Below are 17,322 nucleotides of genomic sequence, written 5' to 3' on the forward strand. Positions count from 1 at the left end.
AAGAGTTTTGTATCTTGGTTGTGAGTGCATGAATCTATATAACACTTTTAGCCGTATACCAAAAGAAAAAACAATTTTAGTTTGAAAATTAAAAAAATAAGAAAAATAGAAAACTAGAGTGACTATATTAATATCAGAAAAAGTTGACTTTATAAGAAGGAAATTTACCATGGGTAGAAAGGAACATCACATAATGATAAAAGAGTCAATTCACCAAGAAAATACAACAATCTTAAGTGTGTACACCTAAAAACAGAGCTTCAAAATATAAGAAACAGAATCTGATTGAGCTGAAAGAAGAAATAGTCACATCAACAATTACATGTGGAGACTCAACACTCCTCTCTGGGTAAATGACAGAAATAAACAAAACATCTTTGCAGTGTTCTGGGGAAGCGGAAGCAATAGGTGTAAATAAAATGAGCCAAGTTCCATACTCTCGTTGAGGGTGCTTGAATGTGATCTGAGGATACGTTTAAAAGAAGGAAGCATGAAAAAGAAGGTAAAGAAGGCCCACTGTGTTTCTTGGAGTGGAGAGCTACCAGGTAAAGCACTAGTAAGGGCCTCTTTTCAAATGAGAATTTAAGGCAGGTTTGGAAAGAAGGTTTGGTGAGTTAGAGGGAGGGCAGCTAATTCCGTGCTGAGAATAGAGAATAGTCAAGTGGGTAGAAAGATAATGTGTGCCAATGTGTGTCTGGATTGGAGTGGGAGTAGGGGAGCAGTGGCCAATGAGGAGTTTGGAAAATAAATGGGATGATAAGTTATGCTGAGAGCATAGTGGTTAGGGCACCTTTTGCTGTTGGCAGCGCTGGAAACCCAGACAGCAAAAGCACCGTCAGTGCATTGGGCGCACTGGAGTCCACACAGATAGGTGTCTGTGCAGGAGCATGAGGGAGTCCATGTCTGAAGAAGGGTCTTCTGGCACACAGCTTTCCCATCTGTGATCAGGAGGACCCCAGCATTCTGTGTCTGGGTGGCAAGGTCCACTTCTTTGAGGGTTTAGGAAGGACTTTAGGATTATAGTCCTCACTTCAACCATTCAACAAGAGTGCTCTACCTTGCTCATGTTCATGAAGTGGATTTCTGTGGAAGGGATTCTTCTGTGGAAGGAAATAAGAGGTCCTACACCTAAAATTTTGATGACCACTGTCCACTAGATAAATGACACATCATGGAATCCCAGCCTCTAGATATCTGAGTCGAAGGGTGCTTCCAGACCCCTGATCTGTTTATTATGAGCGACTTTTGTTACTGAAGAGCTGCCAACTGCCTAAAACTCACACACCAGACTTGAAAAGATAGTGTCTGGATATTGGGGGAGGCAGAGAGTAAGCTCAGTTTTGCCAAAGGCTGTCAAGAGTAAATTCCTTAAAAGTGATCTGACACAGCAGATGTGAAATTGAAAGGTCATTATTGTAAAACTATACATAGGAGCCACAAATACACAGAATATATATTTTATAAAAATTTTCTGTAATTGATTTTCCGGTTGGATATTTTCTCCCATTAAAGTCTTTCCTAAATTTAATATGTGCCTTTAGTTTCCAACTGTGTTTGCTGGAGAGAAGATGGCCTACTAGAGCATGTAGGCCACTATCCATGCAACACTTTTTTAAACCTAAACCTAAGGTCTCAAATTACCCCTACTGATGCAACCTAAAAATGCCCAGCCCAAGCTCCTCTCCTGTTAGACCCATGTTTCCTACTACCCACTGGACAGCCCCACCTGGACAGCTGGCAGAAGCTCACTGCTTACATGGCTCACACTGACTGCATCCTCCACACCTTTGCTCATTAACTTACTACCACTTCTTCCTCCCTGATACTCAATCTCAGATGAGAGCAAAAGCTTCTGCCAATGGAGAAATCTCGGAATTCAGGGTCATTATAGACTTTACCTGCCATCTCAAAGTTCCTAACTTCCTAAAACTCTTGTACATCACATCTCTCACCATCCTCCCATTCAGGCTGAATTAAGTGCTTTGTCATGTTATTTTGTTTTGTTTACTTGATATTCTTTCTCAGCATATGTTCAGTAAATGTTTGCTGGATGAATCAAGTTGCTGGAGGGTGCCATTCCCTGATTCAAAATGTGGAGCCTGCCCCCTGCCTGGGCCTTCCACCTCCACGGTTGAAACCCACAGTTCTCCAACTGCTCAAGTAACTTCAGAATTCCTATGGGAAACTATTATTGAGGGTGTCACCATGGACGTCTCCTCCCCAGGTCCAAACACCATCTTGGAGGTGGGGATGCTCTCAACAGGATGGTCCGTGGTGCTTCCTTCCTAGGAAACATGGTCTATCAGATTTCCCCAACCCATTTATGCTCCTTGTCCTGCACTGGAGCCCACACTTTCTTATCAGTTGAATAAGAAAAAGCCATCTCCACAGGTTTTCCGCCTACCCTGCAAACTGGTGGCAACACAGGCCAGCCGTCCTAGCCACAGGACAGGACCCCCGCCCCTGCTATGCCACGACCTCAGGAGCCCGGGAAGGCAGTCTGAGCCGTGGACACCATTTGGACAGCTTTCAAGTGTGTCCGTGCCCAGCCCTTTATCTGCAGAGTCTGAGGTGATTAGCCCCAGGGCTTTCTCCTTCCAATTTCACCCTGCCTGCAGCTAGCAGCACGCTCCCTTCCACTGCTCCTGGGTATTCCTGGCCTATCTCAGCTGTCCTTCCTCGGTCACCCACCCCTCACTCACATAGCCCCACCCTCTATGTGGGGTTGCACTCCACCCAGGGGGAAAGCCCCCTGACTCCAGCAGGCATCACGACAGCTCCCAGCCCTGGGACCCTGGCAAGGATGCCCTGGACCACTAGAGTAGTCAAGAGATGTCGCTCACCTGAATTCAGGGGCAGGGAGACAAATGTACTCTTCCTGACAGAGGTAGGGGGACTCTACAGTAGTGGGGTGTCTGGCATGCTGCTGATCCATTCATGCAACAGACCTGCCCTGTCAGACCATCCCACAACTTCCAGCTGGTGATAAGGATTCAGAGGCTTCCCCAGCCCATCCACGTTCTTTCTCCTGAATCCCTCCGCCTCTCCACCGTCTCTCCTTTTGGTCCCTTTCCCCCTAAGCTGAACTCTAGATTCAGAGCCCTGACTGCCAGCCTGCCTGGGGCTCTCTGGACTTGGTTTCGTACTCGTTTTCTCTCATGGACTCTAGCCATCACTTTCCCCAGGATGCTCTCAGTGCCCCTCACTAGCTGAGGGTGTCCTGGCTGGTCTCCTCCCCGGCTGCTGATCATTCTGGCCAAGTCCCTCTTTCTCAAAGTAGAGGGGGAAACGTCTTGTTGATATTGCAGAATCTTAAATCATTTCCAATTTTTATGAGAATGCAAACTGGTATAGCACTTGTGGAATAAAATTTCAGACGCATTTATGAAATGTTAAACAATTCACACCCTCTCCACTCTAACCCAATGTCTATGTTAGTATGTATATCTTATTAGAAAACATTCATATCTACCCAAGGATTCATAGTCAAAGATGTTGTTTTCATTTTATTAATCATACGATAAAGGGAAAACAACTTGTTTCTACCAGGAAAAAATTGTTTATGTGATTAATTATGGTATATACAAACTTTAACATTCCAGGGAATACTTTCAAAAGTGAGGTAGATCTATATGTGCTGTTATGGGAAGATCCTGCATCCATTTTATTAAGTGACAAAAGCTAGTGGCAGATCAATATGCACAGTATTATGGGTTAGGTTGAATAAAAACAATATATTTGTAGAGCATATCTATGAAAAAGCCATAGTCACCTTTAGAATAACACACACTAGGGGCGCCTGGGTGGCTCAGCTGGTTAAGCGTCCGACTCTTGATTTCGGTTCAAGTCATGATCTCGGGGTCCGGAGACCAAGCTCCGAGTTGGGCTCTGCATGGAGCCTGCTTGAGAGTCTCTCTCTCTCTCTCCCTTTGCCCCTCCCTCCACTCACACACTCTTTCTCTCTCTCAAAGAAAATGTTTTAAATTAAAAAAATAAAAATAACACACACTAGATTGTTAGTCACGGTGACTTCTGAGGAGGAGGCTGAATTGTGGGGGAACTTTGAAAAGGGGATATTGTGACTCATCTGTATTTTTAGAAGTTTTTTGCAGTAGGAAGATATGTACTCCTACCTTCTTAAGTAAAATTGCTAGATAAGCCTAACAACAAAAAAAGCGGCTGCATGAAAGTAACTGTTAACTGATGCAACAAACTGTGACATTTGAAGGGCTAACACAACAGAAGTGCATCTTTGGGCACACAAATTCTGATACAGTTTGGCAGGGGCCCTCTGCTTTTCCTAGACCCTGGGTCCAGGTTGCTTTCATCTTGTGGCTCCCCTATCTCAACACGGGGTCACCATGTTTGCTGGTGAATCAAGGGAGACAGCATGGAATGGACATACTGGCTCGCAAACGCCTGGATGTGAGAAACAATGCTTCTGCTCACATCTCCATGGCAAAGGGTCATCACACAACCCTCCCTAACTACAAGGGGACTGGCAAGGTGGTGTCCCCTGTATCCTGGAAGGAAAGCAAGACACACTATGGATGAACATTAAAGTTTCTCCCATGTATTGTTACACAGTAGGGGTTTAACCAAATGCAACTATTATAATTTGTTATGACTGACTTTATTGCTGGGAAGAGTTTCTTTTTTAAGATTTTATTTATTTGTCAGTGAGAGGGAGAGAGAGAAAGAGATTGCACAAGCAGGGGGAGCAGTGGGCAGAGGGAGAAGCAGGCTCCCCACTGAGCAGGGAGCCTGATGTGAGACTCAAGCCCAGGACCCTGGGATCATGACCTGAGCCAAAGGCAGATGCTTTACTGACTGAGCCACCCAGGCATCCCAGGGGAGGAGTTTTTGAGGTCAGTTTGCCTTGGAATTCTTTGAACTTTTCAAGCATCTCCTGTGTGACAGATACTTTCAAATACAGGATGACACCTAATTTTCAAACGATTCATTTAGTGACCAGAGGATTACTACAGAGAGTAAGGTTCTATGTTGGGGGAGAGAAGGTGATTCCTAGCTGTTCCATGGGGACCAGTGATGAGCTCATTAGCAGGCCAGGTACAAGAGTTAGACAGAGGAGCACACAGGGGAATACCAGGGAAAGGCTGCTGTAATTCGGGAAAGTGCCAGGTCTGGAAAAAATGCCAGCGCCCGGGCAGTCAGTTTTCAAAGAACTCTGAGGTTCAGGAAGAAGAACTCTACGTTAATAAAGCCCACAGACAGTACCCAAAACCTGTTTGATTCTCATTGTCACCTTCCTTCCTTAGCAACAGGTTTTTTAGTACCTTAGCCACAGCATCCTTCTTTTTGTCACCTGGAAGACACCATGCTGTCCTCAGGAATGATGTAGGACTCAGAAGGTTGGCCACAGGCTGCAGTGAGGGGGCACAGCATAGACTCTACATGAATTCAGACCTGGGTTCTAGTCTCTGCCCTGTCACTCACTAGCCATGTGATCCTGGGAAAATGACTAAGTCCTAGGAGCCTCAGGTTCTTTCTGAAGTGAGTGAGTTAGGTGAGTTTGATAAGCCCCGTCTTGCAGGACTGCAGGAATGCATGTAATATATGGAAAGCACCTTGCACAGTGCCTGGCACATATTGGAACTTTGATGAACGGCAGTGATTTCAAATGTTGTTTTGATCCCAGAGCCTTCCACTCTCTCCTCTGGGGTATTTTTTTTGTTACCCAGGTCATGTTAGAGAATGTGCAGCTCAATAGGACATGGAATAGCTAATCAGCCAAAGAGGGTGCTTCATAAGTAAAACTCAATCCATTTTCTAAATCAGAGGATATACGTGAGATATATGAGAATATGTGTGGCATTCAGGTGTGAGGGAATCGTCCCAGCTGGACACAATACAGAGCTCCCAGAATGTGAGTCAAAGACCAGCTCCTTCCCTCTCTCCCAGCTGCTCTTCCACCAAACCACTCCTTTCATTCATTTCTCCCCCCACCAAAACCTAGACCTTGCTTACTTACAGCTGTCCAAATTACACTCCAGATAATCAAACTAAAATGACTTTTAAATGCAGTGGGTTCTGGCTTTGCATGGTTAGGACAAGAGTGCCAGTCTAGAGTCTTCTGGGCTCCACTTCAAAGAAATATCACTGTATTCCTCCAGAAATACTTGCAGATGACGGATATAAAACACCTAGTCTGTGCACTGTGTTCAACTGCCTTGGGATGAGAGTGCAGGATACCTTCTTTTCCTGCCCCAGGAGGAGATTTCTCTCTGGTTTGTCCATGATCCAGAGGGAATTTCTCAGAGCAATTATCCATTTCAGACTTTGCTGCCACCTCTAAGGTACACTGTCTCCAAGGAGGGCCACTGTCACCCCCCAGGTTCACGGTGATCAGCTGCACAGAAGGAAGCACGGTGACCCGACATCCCGAGCCACCCAGGCCAGGGGCACTTCCACTGCAGTGCTTGCCCCGGGAGCTGCACTCCCTCACCCTTCTTCCACTTCTTCTGCAGGTCTCAGGGCACCTCTCCCCACTTTCCTGCCACGAGTGCAGCTGCTAGACAGTCCCCTAAGGGTGGGACGTGTCCTGCTTCTCCTAATGTCCTCACTGTTCACACACAGGGCCTTCCAGAGAGCAGAGCTCAGCCCATGTCTGGGAATCAAGAAGCCAATGAGCCAATGAGCAGGGCTCCCTCTGTGGGGAGATGTCATTTCTCCTCCTTTCTTGAAGAACTAAGTGAATGAAGGCGCACACATCTATGTTACTTTTGCAGAATGACAGACAAGAAAGAGTAAGAAGCAAAAATGAATCATCTTTTATTTCCCTATTTCCTGACCCCGTCACTTGACTGCTCCATTCTTCCACCTTTCCAACAAATTCCTATGCCAATGCCCTGTGATTTCATTCCAGAACCCAAACAAGGAGGGAAGATCTCCCACCTTATTTCCAGAACATGACAAAACTCTTAAAACTCTTGAACTGGGTAAGTACAAATGCTGTGGGATGGAGTCACGCACACATGTACCCGCCAAAGCTGGTTAAAACTTCTACTCCAAGGAACAACATTTGAGAGCTTCCTCAAGAAAACCAAGCTCTGGATGTCAGAGTCACCGCAGAGAACAGGCCCCCAGAGAGGCTGGCTCTTCATCCTGCTTTCTTCCCTCAATCCTCCCTGGCCCGGCCCTACTTAGAGCTCCCGGGGCTCTCTCTTCACACACACACAGGGAACAACCAAAATGTGGCCTCACTTCATGCCCAGCACCCCGCAGGAGAAGCTGCCGACCCCACCAAAGACTGGAAAGGGCCTGGCCGCCACTGGGACTCAGGCCCCCTCTTCCTCATCGCTCACAGCCCCTTCAGACAGGGCCAGGGAGGAAGCCAGCTGCCCGCGTCTGACCCGGAGCAAATACTCCAGCACTTGAAACTTGCTGGTTTCGGCGTGGGCCCTGGGACCCCACAGGAACTCGTAGCAGGCAGGGTCGCTGCCAGGCACCTGCCGGTACTCCAGGTACCCTTCCTGCACCCAGACTTTGGTGAGGAGCTCCCTGGGCTCCCCATAGATGATGTGCTCTTTGCCAGCATACACCCCCATGACCCCCAGCACTTCCCACACCTCCCCCTCAGGGGCACAGTCATCCTCCACGAGGATCACCCCCAGTAGCAGCCCCAGGAGGCTGGTCTTGGGCATGCCATGCTTACCGCTCAGCATCCCATCACAGGTGAGACCCAGGACGTTGACCAGGACGTAGGAGTGGTCGCTGGGGCCCACTTCCTTTATGTCCATGCCAAAGACCAGCCGCATGTACTCAGAGGCTTGGCCCAAGATCACCGGGAAGTCGTCCTGGTAATCTTTGCTGACGATCTCCAGCATCTCTGCCTGGCGGGTTGGCTGCTTGTTGCGGTATCTGAGGAGCAGGAACCCCACCAGGGCAGCCACTTTCACGTGGAGTTTGTCCTGGAGAGAGGGTTGGGTGACTTCGGGCTCCTCCCAGGTGCTCGACCCCTCCTCATCTAGGCTGCTGGAGCCCTGGTCAGGCTGGCTCCAGGCCCTGGCTGCCTGGGCAGTGGGGGAGGGGCAGGCACTCTGAGGGCTCTGAGGAGGACTCAGGGACCCAGAAGCAGACCCCTCCCCCAGGGGAATCAGGAACAGGACAGAGCAGGAGGAGGAAGGGGAGGAGGAGGAGGAGGAAGAGGAGGAGGGGGCGTGTGGGGCCTCCTCCTCCCCAGCCCCGGACAGGTGTGCCTCCACCAGGCCCTGGGCCGGGCCTGGGTCTTCCTCCAGCTTCCAGAGCTCACTCCTCTGACCCAGGGGCATGGCGTTTGTGTCGGGCTGAACCTGCAGAAAGATGTGGGACGGGTCCTCAGGGTGCAGCCCAGGCAGCAGAGGCCTGAAGTCCCGCAGCTGAGAGTGCGCTGCATCGGACTTGGGTGCTGAGGGGTCCCCTCTGGGTTGGGATGGGCGAGCCCCTGGCTCCATGCTCAGAGCATGTACCTCACCTTGAACACTGGCACTCACCTGCACCTCCCCTGGTCTCTGACCTTAGAGACTCCTGCCTCAGACAGAGGCCTGGACTCTGAGTTCTTGGAGCCCCTGGAGGAGGGAAGGAGGGGGCACCTCAGGGTGCAGACAGAGCATGGCCGCAGAAGCCCAGTGCACACAGGAGGGCTGGGTCGGACTCTGTGAGGTCGCCATCAATCCAAGCTGGGCGGTCCCCTCCTTGGCCTCTCAGGGGACTGCTATTTCCCCTGGCAGGGCCTGGGCCCCACCCCCGCAGCCTGAGGCCACGGGGTCACAGCAAGACCACGAAGCCCTGAGACTCCACAGAAGGTAAGCGAGGGGGCCCACCTCTGCCCACGCCTGCCAAAGGTCTAAGGGCTCGTCACGGAATCCCAGGGATGGCCAAGCTCGGGTTCCGTCCGTGCTGGGATGGGCGCACCTCTCCGTCTATACCTTGACCCCACGGAAGGCCTGGGAAAACTCCCTGTGTTGACCTGAGGCTACGCTCCTGGTGCCAAGGCCTCATCTCTGGGAGACACCAGAAGGAATAGTCTGGAGAAATCAGTCGGCCCACCGATCCCCCATCTCCCCACGGCTGACAGAAGTGGCAGAGTAGGCCTGGGCCCTAAGGATCCTGCTGTGGGAGGCATCCCCTCATTTCTCACCTTCCCCCCTGCCAGGGCCAGAGCCAGAGCCAGAGCTAAGGCACCTGCCTCCACAGCTGACCTAAGTCCAGACCCTCAGGCCCAGACCCTCCCTTCCCTGAGACCAGGGATCTGGGAAGGAGGAGGGCTCAGCCTGACAGGCCCTGCCCAGCGTTCCCAAGGCTGCCTGGTAAGGGCTGGCCAGATTTCTGGGCCATCCCTTCCTTGTCCTGAGGGGTGGGTTGGGAGCCACTCACTCCTCCCTCGGGGGTCCCCACATTGACTCTCGGCAGGAGCAGGGACTCCTGTGTGTCTCCCAGGTGGGCTTCCTCAGATGACCTGACCCCAACCTCTCCCAGCATGGTCCTCACCTCCCTGAGAGCTCCGAGAGGAGAGTGAGGAGGCAGCAATCCAAACACTCCCCCTGCATCCCACCTAATTCACAATTACTCTCTCTCTCACAAGAGTGAGATCGGGGTTGGCCCCTCTGTCCTGGGGCGGGAGTCCACTCTTTGTTCTCAAGGTGCTCATGTTTACTTTTGGCAGGACCTGGAACTATCCCTTCTCCTAACCACAGGATGCATCCTGCAGGCCGAGGCCACCATCCCACTGAGACCCAGAGGAGAAAGTGGGACATTTACTTTTCTTGACACCTGGCCTGGCCTCGCAGGACTGACCACTGGGGCAGGACTTCATTTGGGACCCCTATGTCTGGGTGGGTGTCTGCTCAGTCCTCTCTCAGGGTCTTGGGACTCCACCCTCTGCTGACCTGAGGCCACACTCCTCAGACCAAGGCTCACCTCCCTCAGACCCTGGGTACAGAAGTCAGGAAACACTTCAGCTGCTTCCCCCACCTTGGGGGACTTCAAAGAAGGAGCCCAAGGGCAACAAAATCATTGTCTGTTTCAGGCTCTAAGGTCCTCAACTCTCAGCCTGCATCCCTCCTGGATCCATCAAGACCTGGGCTCCTGCCCTCTGCTGTCCGGAGTCCTTTCCCCTCTGACCGCCCCGCACATCCCTGAGATCCAAGGCCAAATTCGGGGGTGCGACTCAGGCGGACAGCTGCTCAAGAGCCTCCCATCTATGACTCTGTCCTGGGGTCCGGGGTCCCCTCAGTTCTGAGTGTTCTCACCTGAATTCCAGCAGGAACTGAGTCCTCCCTGCTGCTGACCTGAGGATTTGCCTCTTACCCCAGCCCCCAGCCTCTCTGAGACCTGGATGTGGAAGTCTGGACACGCCACTTGTCCTCCTCCCGCTCAGGGGCCTCCCAAGACCGACTCTGTTCTGGGGTCCAGGGTCACTCATGTCCTCCCGCCGGGTCCTCACATCCAGTCCCATTAGCTCCTGACCCCAGGTTTTTTTTTTTTTTTTTGATGCAGTGTTCCATGATTCATTGTTTGTGCATAACACCCAGTGCTCCACGCAGAACGTGCCCTCTTTAATACCCATCACCAGGCTAACCCATCCCCCAACCCCCTCCCCTCTAGAACCCTCAGTTTGTTTTTCAGAGTCCATCGTCTCTCATGGTTCGTCTCCCCCTCCCATTTCCCCCCCTTCATTCTTCCCCTCCTGCTATCTTCTTCATTTTTTTTCTTAACATATCTTGCATTATTTCTTTCAGAGGTACAGATCTGTGATTCCACAGTCTTGCACAATTCACAGCTCTCACCATAGCACACAGCCTCCCCAATGTCTATCACCCAGCCACCCCATCCCTCCCACTCCAGCAACCCTCCGTTTGTTTCCTGAGATTAAGAATTCCTCATATCAGTGATGACCCCCCGTTTTTCAAACCAGGCCCCCAGGCTCTTGTCAGACCTGGATGTGGATGTCCTGGCACACCGCCTGTGCACTTGGCACAAACAGGCCTCCCAGGGCGGCCAGCAGGGGCAGGCTTCAGTGCGTTGTCTCTGTTCTGCAGTCCAGGTCCCTCCCTGAGCCCTCCCTCAGGGAGCCCAGCATGCGCCGCAGCACCGCTGGTGACCCTGTCTCTGCTGTCTCCGGGCCCATTCCCTCCGACCAAAGCCCTCACTGCCCTGAGAGCCACAGGCAAGGACTGTGGGATGTCGCGTCAGGCTACAAAGTCCAGGGCTTCCCCGAGATGGGTTCTTCGGGTCCCTTAGCCCTATCTCTGCTCCCCATCTGGACTCCCTGGATGGCCGGTGCCCTCATCCCTGCTCCTGAGGGCCACTCCTCACAACGAGCGCTCAGTGTCTCTGGGACCCAGAGCAGAAGTCAGGACACGCCTCAGGTCACCGTTGTCTCCCCCAGAGGCCTCCCAGGACTGATTCCCTACTGGGTCCAAGGTTCCTCTTCTTCCCTCTGGTTCTCACCTTGACTCCTGACAGAACCTGGGCCCTCCTGCCCCCGCCCGCCGCCTGCCAACTAGAGGCCCTGCTCCTTACACCAGACCTCCTGACTCAGAGACCCAGAACCTGAAGTCGGACCCGCGACGCATCCCCATACCCCAGAGATCTTCCTAGACAGACGCTATGGCCCAACCTCTGGGAGACCTCCTCTGTCCTTCCTCAGAGTTCCTACCTTGACTCCGGTTACTGCTGGGCCCTCTCCTCCGCCCAGCTGAGGGAGGCCCTGCTCCTTCTGCCAATGCCCCCAGCGTCTCTGAGACCCGGACGCGGAAGCACGGATTCACCACCTGCTCCCATCCTCCCTCACACCTTCTGTGACTGACTCTGGGCTGGGGTGCGGGGTCCCTCAGTCCTCCCTCTGCATCCTCAGCGTGAAGCCCAGCAGGACCGGAGCGCGCCCCTCTGCCCACCCGAGGGAGACCCTGCCCCTTCTGCCAAGGCCCCTGGTCTCTCGGGAGACCCGGATGCACCGGTCCGGCGGCGCTGGCCGCCTGGCCCCATCCCGCCCAGCGGCCTTTCCGGACTCACCCTGGGGCCCGACCTCGGTGAGGTCCCCTCTGTCCTGGGCTCCTGACTCCCTCCGTCCTGCCCCCGATCGATCCCCACCCCATCCCCACCCGGACTCCCTGGGGCTGCCTGTGCCCCTGCCGCTTCCCGACCTGGCATCCTTCCCCTCCGACCAAGGTCCTAAGCTCCCTCAGACCTCCGAGGCGCATTTCACCGGACGACGCCACCGGTGGCCACCCTCCCCCGGGGGGCCCTCAGGGCCGGGCCGCGGCAGGGTCCGAGCGCTGGACCTGAGCGGGGAAGAGTGGCCCCCACAGTCCTCGCTCTGCCCCGGAACCCGCCCCAGGGAGGGCCCGGCCCGTCCATCTGGGGACCCGTGTCCAGTGCCCCGGGCCCCGGCGGGAGGGGCTCAGCGGGACGACGATATCACTTGCCGGGGTCTCTCGGGGCTGCCGGCATGGGCGACCTGGCTCCTGGGAGTCCCCCCCACTCTGTGCTCCCTCACGGGTGCGTCTACCTGCACGCCTGGCCTCTCCCGACCGAGATCCGTGCTCCCACTCACGGAGGTCCTGTCGTCTCTCAGGCCTCCGAGGCGGAAGTCGACCCTCGTCACATCCGGACCCCATAGGAAGGGGTCCCCTAGGGCTGACAGCACGTCGGGCGGAGATGGGTTCCGGGGTGGGCTACGTGGGGGCAGGAGAGGGGACCGGGCAGACCGGGGGTCCCTCGGTCCTCCCCGGGCTCTTCACATGGACCCCGCCCCGGAGGGTAGGGGGGCCCCACCCCCGGCACCCTGTTGAGCCCGAGCCTGTGCACCCCACACATAGGCTCGCACCCTGTCCCCCGCCTTCCCTGACACGGAGGCAGACACTGGAGTCCGGCAGTGTTGCCACCCAGCTTGCCGGTGACCAGAAGCAATCACGGAGACCCTTTGGTCACCTCACACACCCCCCTCCATGGGCTGGGCCGGGGGCTAATCCACCGCAGTGCTCGCCCCGGGAGCCACACCCCCTCACCCTGACTCCACTTCTTCTGTAGGTCTCAGGGCACCACTCCCCACCTTCCTGCCAGGAGTGCGGCCGTTAGACTCAGTCCCCTATGGCTGGGACGTGTCCTGCTTCTCCAAGTGTCCTCACTGCTCATGAACAGGGCCTTCCAGAGAGCAGAGCTCAGCCCATGACAGGGACTCAAGGAGCCAGTGAGCAGGGCTCCCTCTCTGCTGGGAGGCGGTTTCCCCTCCATTCTGGAAGAACCAGACCAATGCAGGAGCGGATGTGTGCGCGTGCTTGCCTTTGGCATTTGCACAATGATGGTCTGGGAAGGCATCAGATGCAAGAACCAACAAACTTCTATCTCTCCAGCTTCTGAACCCCGTCCCTTGCTTCTTCTGTTCTTATGCCTTTCCAAACCATCCCTAGACCAATGCCCTGTGATTTCGGTCCAGAGCCCAAACAAGTAGGCAAGGTGTCCAGGCTGGTGTCCAGGGCATGAAAAAAAAAACTTTTTCTTAAAGGTATTTATTTATTTATTTGAGAAAGAGAAAGCACACCCAGGGAGAGAGAGAAGCAGAGTCTCCACTGAGCAGGGAGCCCAACGTGGAGTTCGATCCCAGGATCCTGAGATCATGACCTGAGCCGATGGCAGATGTTTAACCAACAGAGGACGCAGGCGCCCCCAGAACATGATAAAACTCTTAACTCTTGAACTGGGTAAGAACAAATGCTGCGGGGTGGATGTCACTCACACAATCAGCCGCCGAAGCGGATGAAACCTATGGCAAGGAACCCCACAGGAGAGCTTCCTCAAAGACACCAAGCTCTGGATGTGGAAGTCATCCCAGGGAACAACCCCCCCACCCCAGGAGGCTCCTTGCCCTGCTTTCTTCTCCCAACCCTCCATGGCCCTGCACTCCTTCAAACGCCCAGGACTCTGTCTTCATGCATGCTTGTGCACACACACACGCACACACACACACACGCAGGGAAGCACCAGCAAGCGGCCTCACTTCATGCCCAGCACCCCGCAGGAGAAGCTGCCGAACCCAGCAAAGCCTGGAAAGGGCCTGGCGGACCCCGGGGCTCAGGGACCCTCTTCCTCGTCTCTCACAGCCCCTTCAGACAGGGCCAGGGAGGAAGCCGACTGCCCGAGATTGACCCGGAGCAAATACTCTAGCATTTGCAACTTGCCGGTTTCGGCGTGGGCCCTGGGACCCCACAGGAACTCGTAGCGGGCAGGGTCACTGCCGGGCACCTGCCGGTACTCCACGTACCCTTCCTGCACCCAGACATTGGTGAGGAGATCCCTGGGCTCCCCATAGATGTCATGCTCCTGGCCGGCATACACCCCCATGACCCCCAGCGTTTCCCACACCTCCTCCTCGGGGGCACGGTCGCCATGCTGGAGGATCACCCCTAGGACCAAAACCAGGAGGCCGGTCTTGGGCACTCCCTGCTCACCGCTCAGCATCCCATCATAGGTGAGGCCCAGGACGGGGACCAGGATGTAGGAGTGGTCGTTGGGGTCCACTTCCTTCACATCCGTGCCAAAAACCAGCTGCATGCACTCAGAGGCTTGGCCCAAGATCACAGGGAAGGCATCCTGGTCATCTTTGCGGACGATCTCCAGCATCTCTGCCTGGCTGGTCGGCTCCTTGGTGTGATACTTGAGGAGCAGGAACTCCACCAGGTCGGCCAGCTTCCCCTGGATTATGTTTTAGAGCCCCGGCTGGGGTTCTTTGGGCTCCTCGCAGGTGCTCGACCCCTCCTCATCGGAGCTGCTAGAGCCCTGGTCAGGCTGGTTCCAGGCACTGGCTGCTGGGGCAGTGGGGGAGAGGCAGGCACTCAGAGAGCTCTGGGGAGGACTCTGGAACCCAGCAGCAGACCCCTCCTCCGAGGGGACCAGAAACAGGGCAGAGCAGGAGACAGATGGGGCGGTGGACTGGGAGGAGGCTGAGGTGGAGGAGGAGGAGGGGGCGCGGGGGGCCTCTTCCTCCCCAACCCCCGACACCTGTGCCTCCACCAGGCCCTGGGCCGGGCCTGGGTCTTCCTCCAGCTTCCAGAGCGCACTCCTCTGACCCAGGGGCATGGCGTTTGTGTCCGGCTGAACCTGAAGAAAAGGTGTGATGAATCCTCAGGTTCCAGCCCAGGCAGCAGAGGCCTGAAGTCCCGGAGCTGAGAGTGCACTGCATCGGACTTGGGTGCTGAGGGGTCCCCTCTGGGTGGGATGGGCGAGCCCCTGGCTCCATGCTCAGAGCAAGTACCTCACCTTGACCACTCGCACTCACCTGCACCTCCCCTGCTCTGGGAACTTAGAGGCTCCTGCCTCAGAGCTAGGCCTCAACTCTGAGTTCTTGAAGCTGCTGGAGGAGCAAAGGAGGAGTCACTTCGGGGTGCAGACACAGCACGGCCCCCGGCCCTCAGTGGGGAAGGAGGGCTGGGGCGGACTCTGTGAGGTCGCCATCAGTCCAAGCTGGGCGGTCCCCTCCTTGGCCTCTCAGGGGACTGCTATTTCCCCTGGCAGGGCCTGGGCCCCACCCCCGCAGCCTGAGGCCACAGAGTCACAGCAAGACCACGAAGCCCTGAGACTCCACAGAAGGTAAGCGAGGGGGCCCACCTCTGCCCACGCCTGCCAAGGGTCTAACGGCTCGTCACGGAATCCCAGGGATGGCCAAGCTCGGGTTCCGTCTGTGCTGGGATGGGCGCACCTCTCCGTCTATACCTTGACCCCACGGAAGGCCTGGGAAAACTCCCTGTGTTGACCTGAGGCCACCCTCCTGGTGCCGAGGCCTCATCTCTGGGAGACATCAGAAGGAAAAGTCAGGAGCAGTAACTTGGCCCACCGATCGCCCGTCTCCCCAGGGCTGGCAGAAGCGGCAGGGTAGGCCTGGGCCCTAGGGATCCTGCTGTGGGAGGCATCCCCTCATTTCTCATCTCCCCCCCACCATCAGGGCCAGACCCAGAGGCAGGGCACCTGCCTCCTCTGCTACCTGAGTCCAGACCCTCAGGCTCGGGCCCTCCCCATCCTGAGAGGAAGGATCTGGAGAGGAGGAGGGACTCAGCCTGACAGGCCGCACCCAGGGTTCCCAGGGCAGCCAGGTAAGGGCTGCACAGATTTCTGGGCCATCCCTTCCTTGTCCTGAGGGGTGGGTGGGGAGTCACTCACTCCTCCCTCGGGTGTCCCCACATTGACTCTCGGCAGGAGCAGGGACTCCTGTGTGTCTCCCAGATGGGCTCCCCCAGTTGACCTGACCCCGACCTCTCCCAGCATGGTCCTCACCTCCCTGAGAGCTCCGAGAGGAGGGTGAGGAGCCAGCACGTCCTCGTCCACGGCCACGTCTCCATCCCCCACCCTCAGCCCCCCGGCAAGATCCCAAAGGGCCGGTAAGAGGGACCGGCCCCTCTGTCCTGGGGTGGGGATGCCCTCAGGCCCCCAGGACGCTAATCTTCTTTCTTCCTGGAGGGCCTGCCCTTCTTCCAGGTCCCCAACGTGAGACAGAAGCCATGTGCCCCTGAGACCAAGACCTTGCTCCCCGAGGACTCCCGCCTTCTGGCCCATGAGACAAGTGAGCATGGGTGCCAGGTTGGGCCCCCGCTGACCGATCCTCCCTGAATCGGGCCCGGCCAGACTCCGGTGCACTTTGCTTCTTTGCTGAGATGGTGTGGAGGGGGTACGGCCAGTCCTCCCCCAGGGTCCTCACCCTGACTCCCAACCGGACCTGTGCCCAGCTCCCCCCGACCCCGCCCTCCACCCTCACACACACACAACCCGCTACACCCCAGGCCCGCTCCTTCTCACCACAGGCCCTCAGTCTCTAGCAGCCACATGTGGGCCTCCAGATAGGAGGCATGGGCTCCTTCTCCACAAGGGTCCTCCTCCCTGGCCTGAACGTACTGCGGCCCAGTCTGTCCTCCCTCTGGTCCTCCCCTTCCATCCTGGCAGGACCGGGGTAGGCCTGGGCAGCCCTGAAGCCTGCTCCTTCCACCCAGACCCCAGGCTCTAGGAGACGTGGCTGGGAAGTCAGGGCACGCCCTAGGTGACCATCTGGCCCCGGGGCCTCCCGGGACCGAATCTGTTCGCTGTCCCCATTCCCGCAGTCCTCCTTCTGGTCCTCGCCTTTCCACCCAGCAACACATGGGCCATCGCCCCCCACCCCCATACTTGAGGCAGTGCTCCATCCAAACACCATGGGGTCTCGGAGGCCCTGAGGCCAAAGTGGCCACGCACTATGTGGGCTCATGCATCCCAGGAGCCTGAGGGTTGCTGGAGTGGTGGGGGGTGGGAGGGAGGGGGTGGCTGGGTGATAGACATTGGGGAGGGTATGTGCTATGG

General features: G+C 55.6%; 1 protein-coding gene and 1 pseudogene across 1 annotated transcript; both read right to left on the minus strand.

Moving 5' to 3' along the window:
* Nucleotides 1–7,298: 7,298 nt before the first annotated feature.
* On the minus strand, nucleotides 7,299–8,291 carry LOC114204105 (melanoma-associated antigen 8-like). Its single transcript, XM_028097310.2, has one exon. The coding sequence runs from the start codon at nucleotides 8,289–8,291 to the stop codon at nucleotides 7,299–7,301; it is 993 nt and encodes a 330-aa protein (XP_027953111.2).
* A 5,782-nt stretch (nucleotides 8,292–14,073) lies between these two features.
* On the minus strand, nucleotides 14,074–15,078 carry LOC148164272 (melanoma-associated antigen 8-like; annotated as a pseudogene).
* Between the last annotated feature and the right edge of the window lie 2,244 nt (nucleotides 15,079–17,322).

This window comes from Eumetopias jubatus, unplaced genomic scaffold (assembly GCF_037043125.1).
Source record: "Eumetopias jubatus isolate StellerSeaLion01/CBP00866 unplaced genomic scaffold, mEumJub1_p1.0 scaffold_5, whole genome shotgun sequence".
Classification (NCBI taxonomy): Eukaryota; Metazoa; Chordata; class Mammalia; order Carnivora; family Otariidae; genus Eumetopias; species Eumetopias jubatus.

What these genes read in the sequence shown, in the direction of transcription:
- LOC114204105 (XM_028097310.2), bottom strand. Translation starts at nt 8,291, where the DNA reads ATGCCCCTGGGTCAGAGGAGTGAGCTCTGGAAGCTGGAGGAAGACCCA.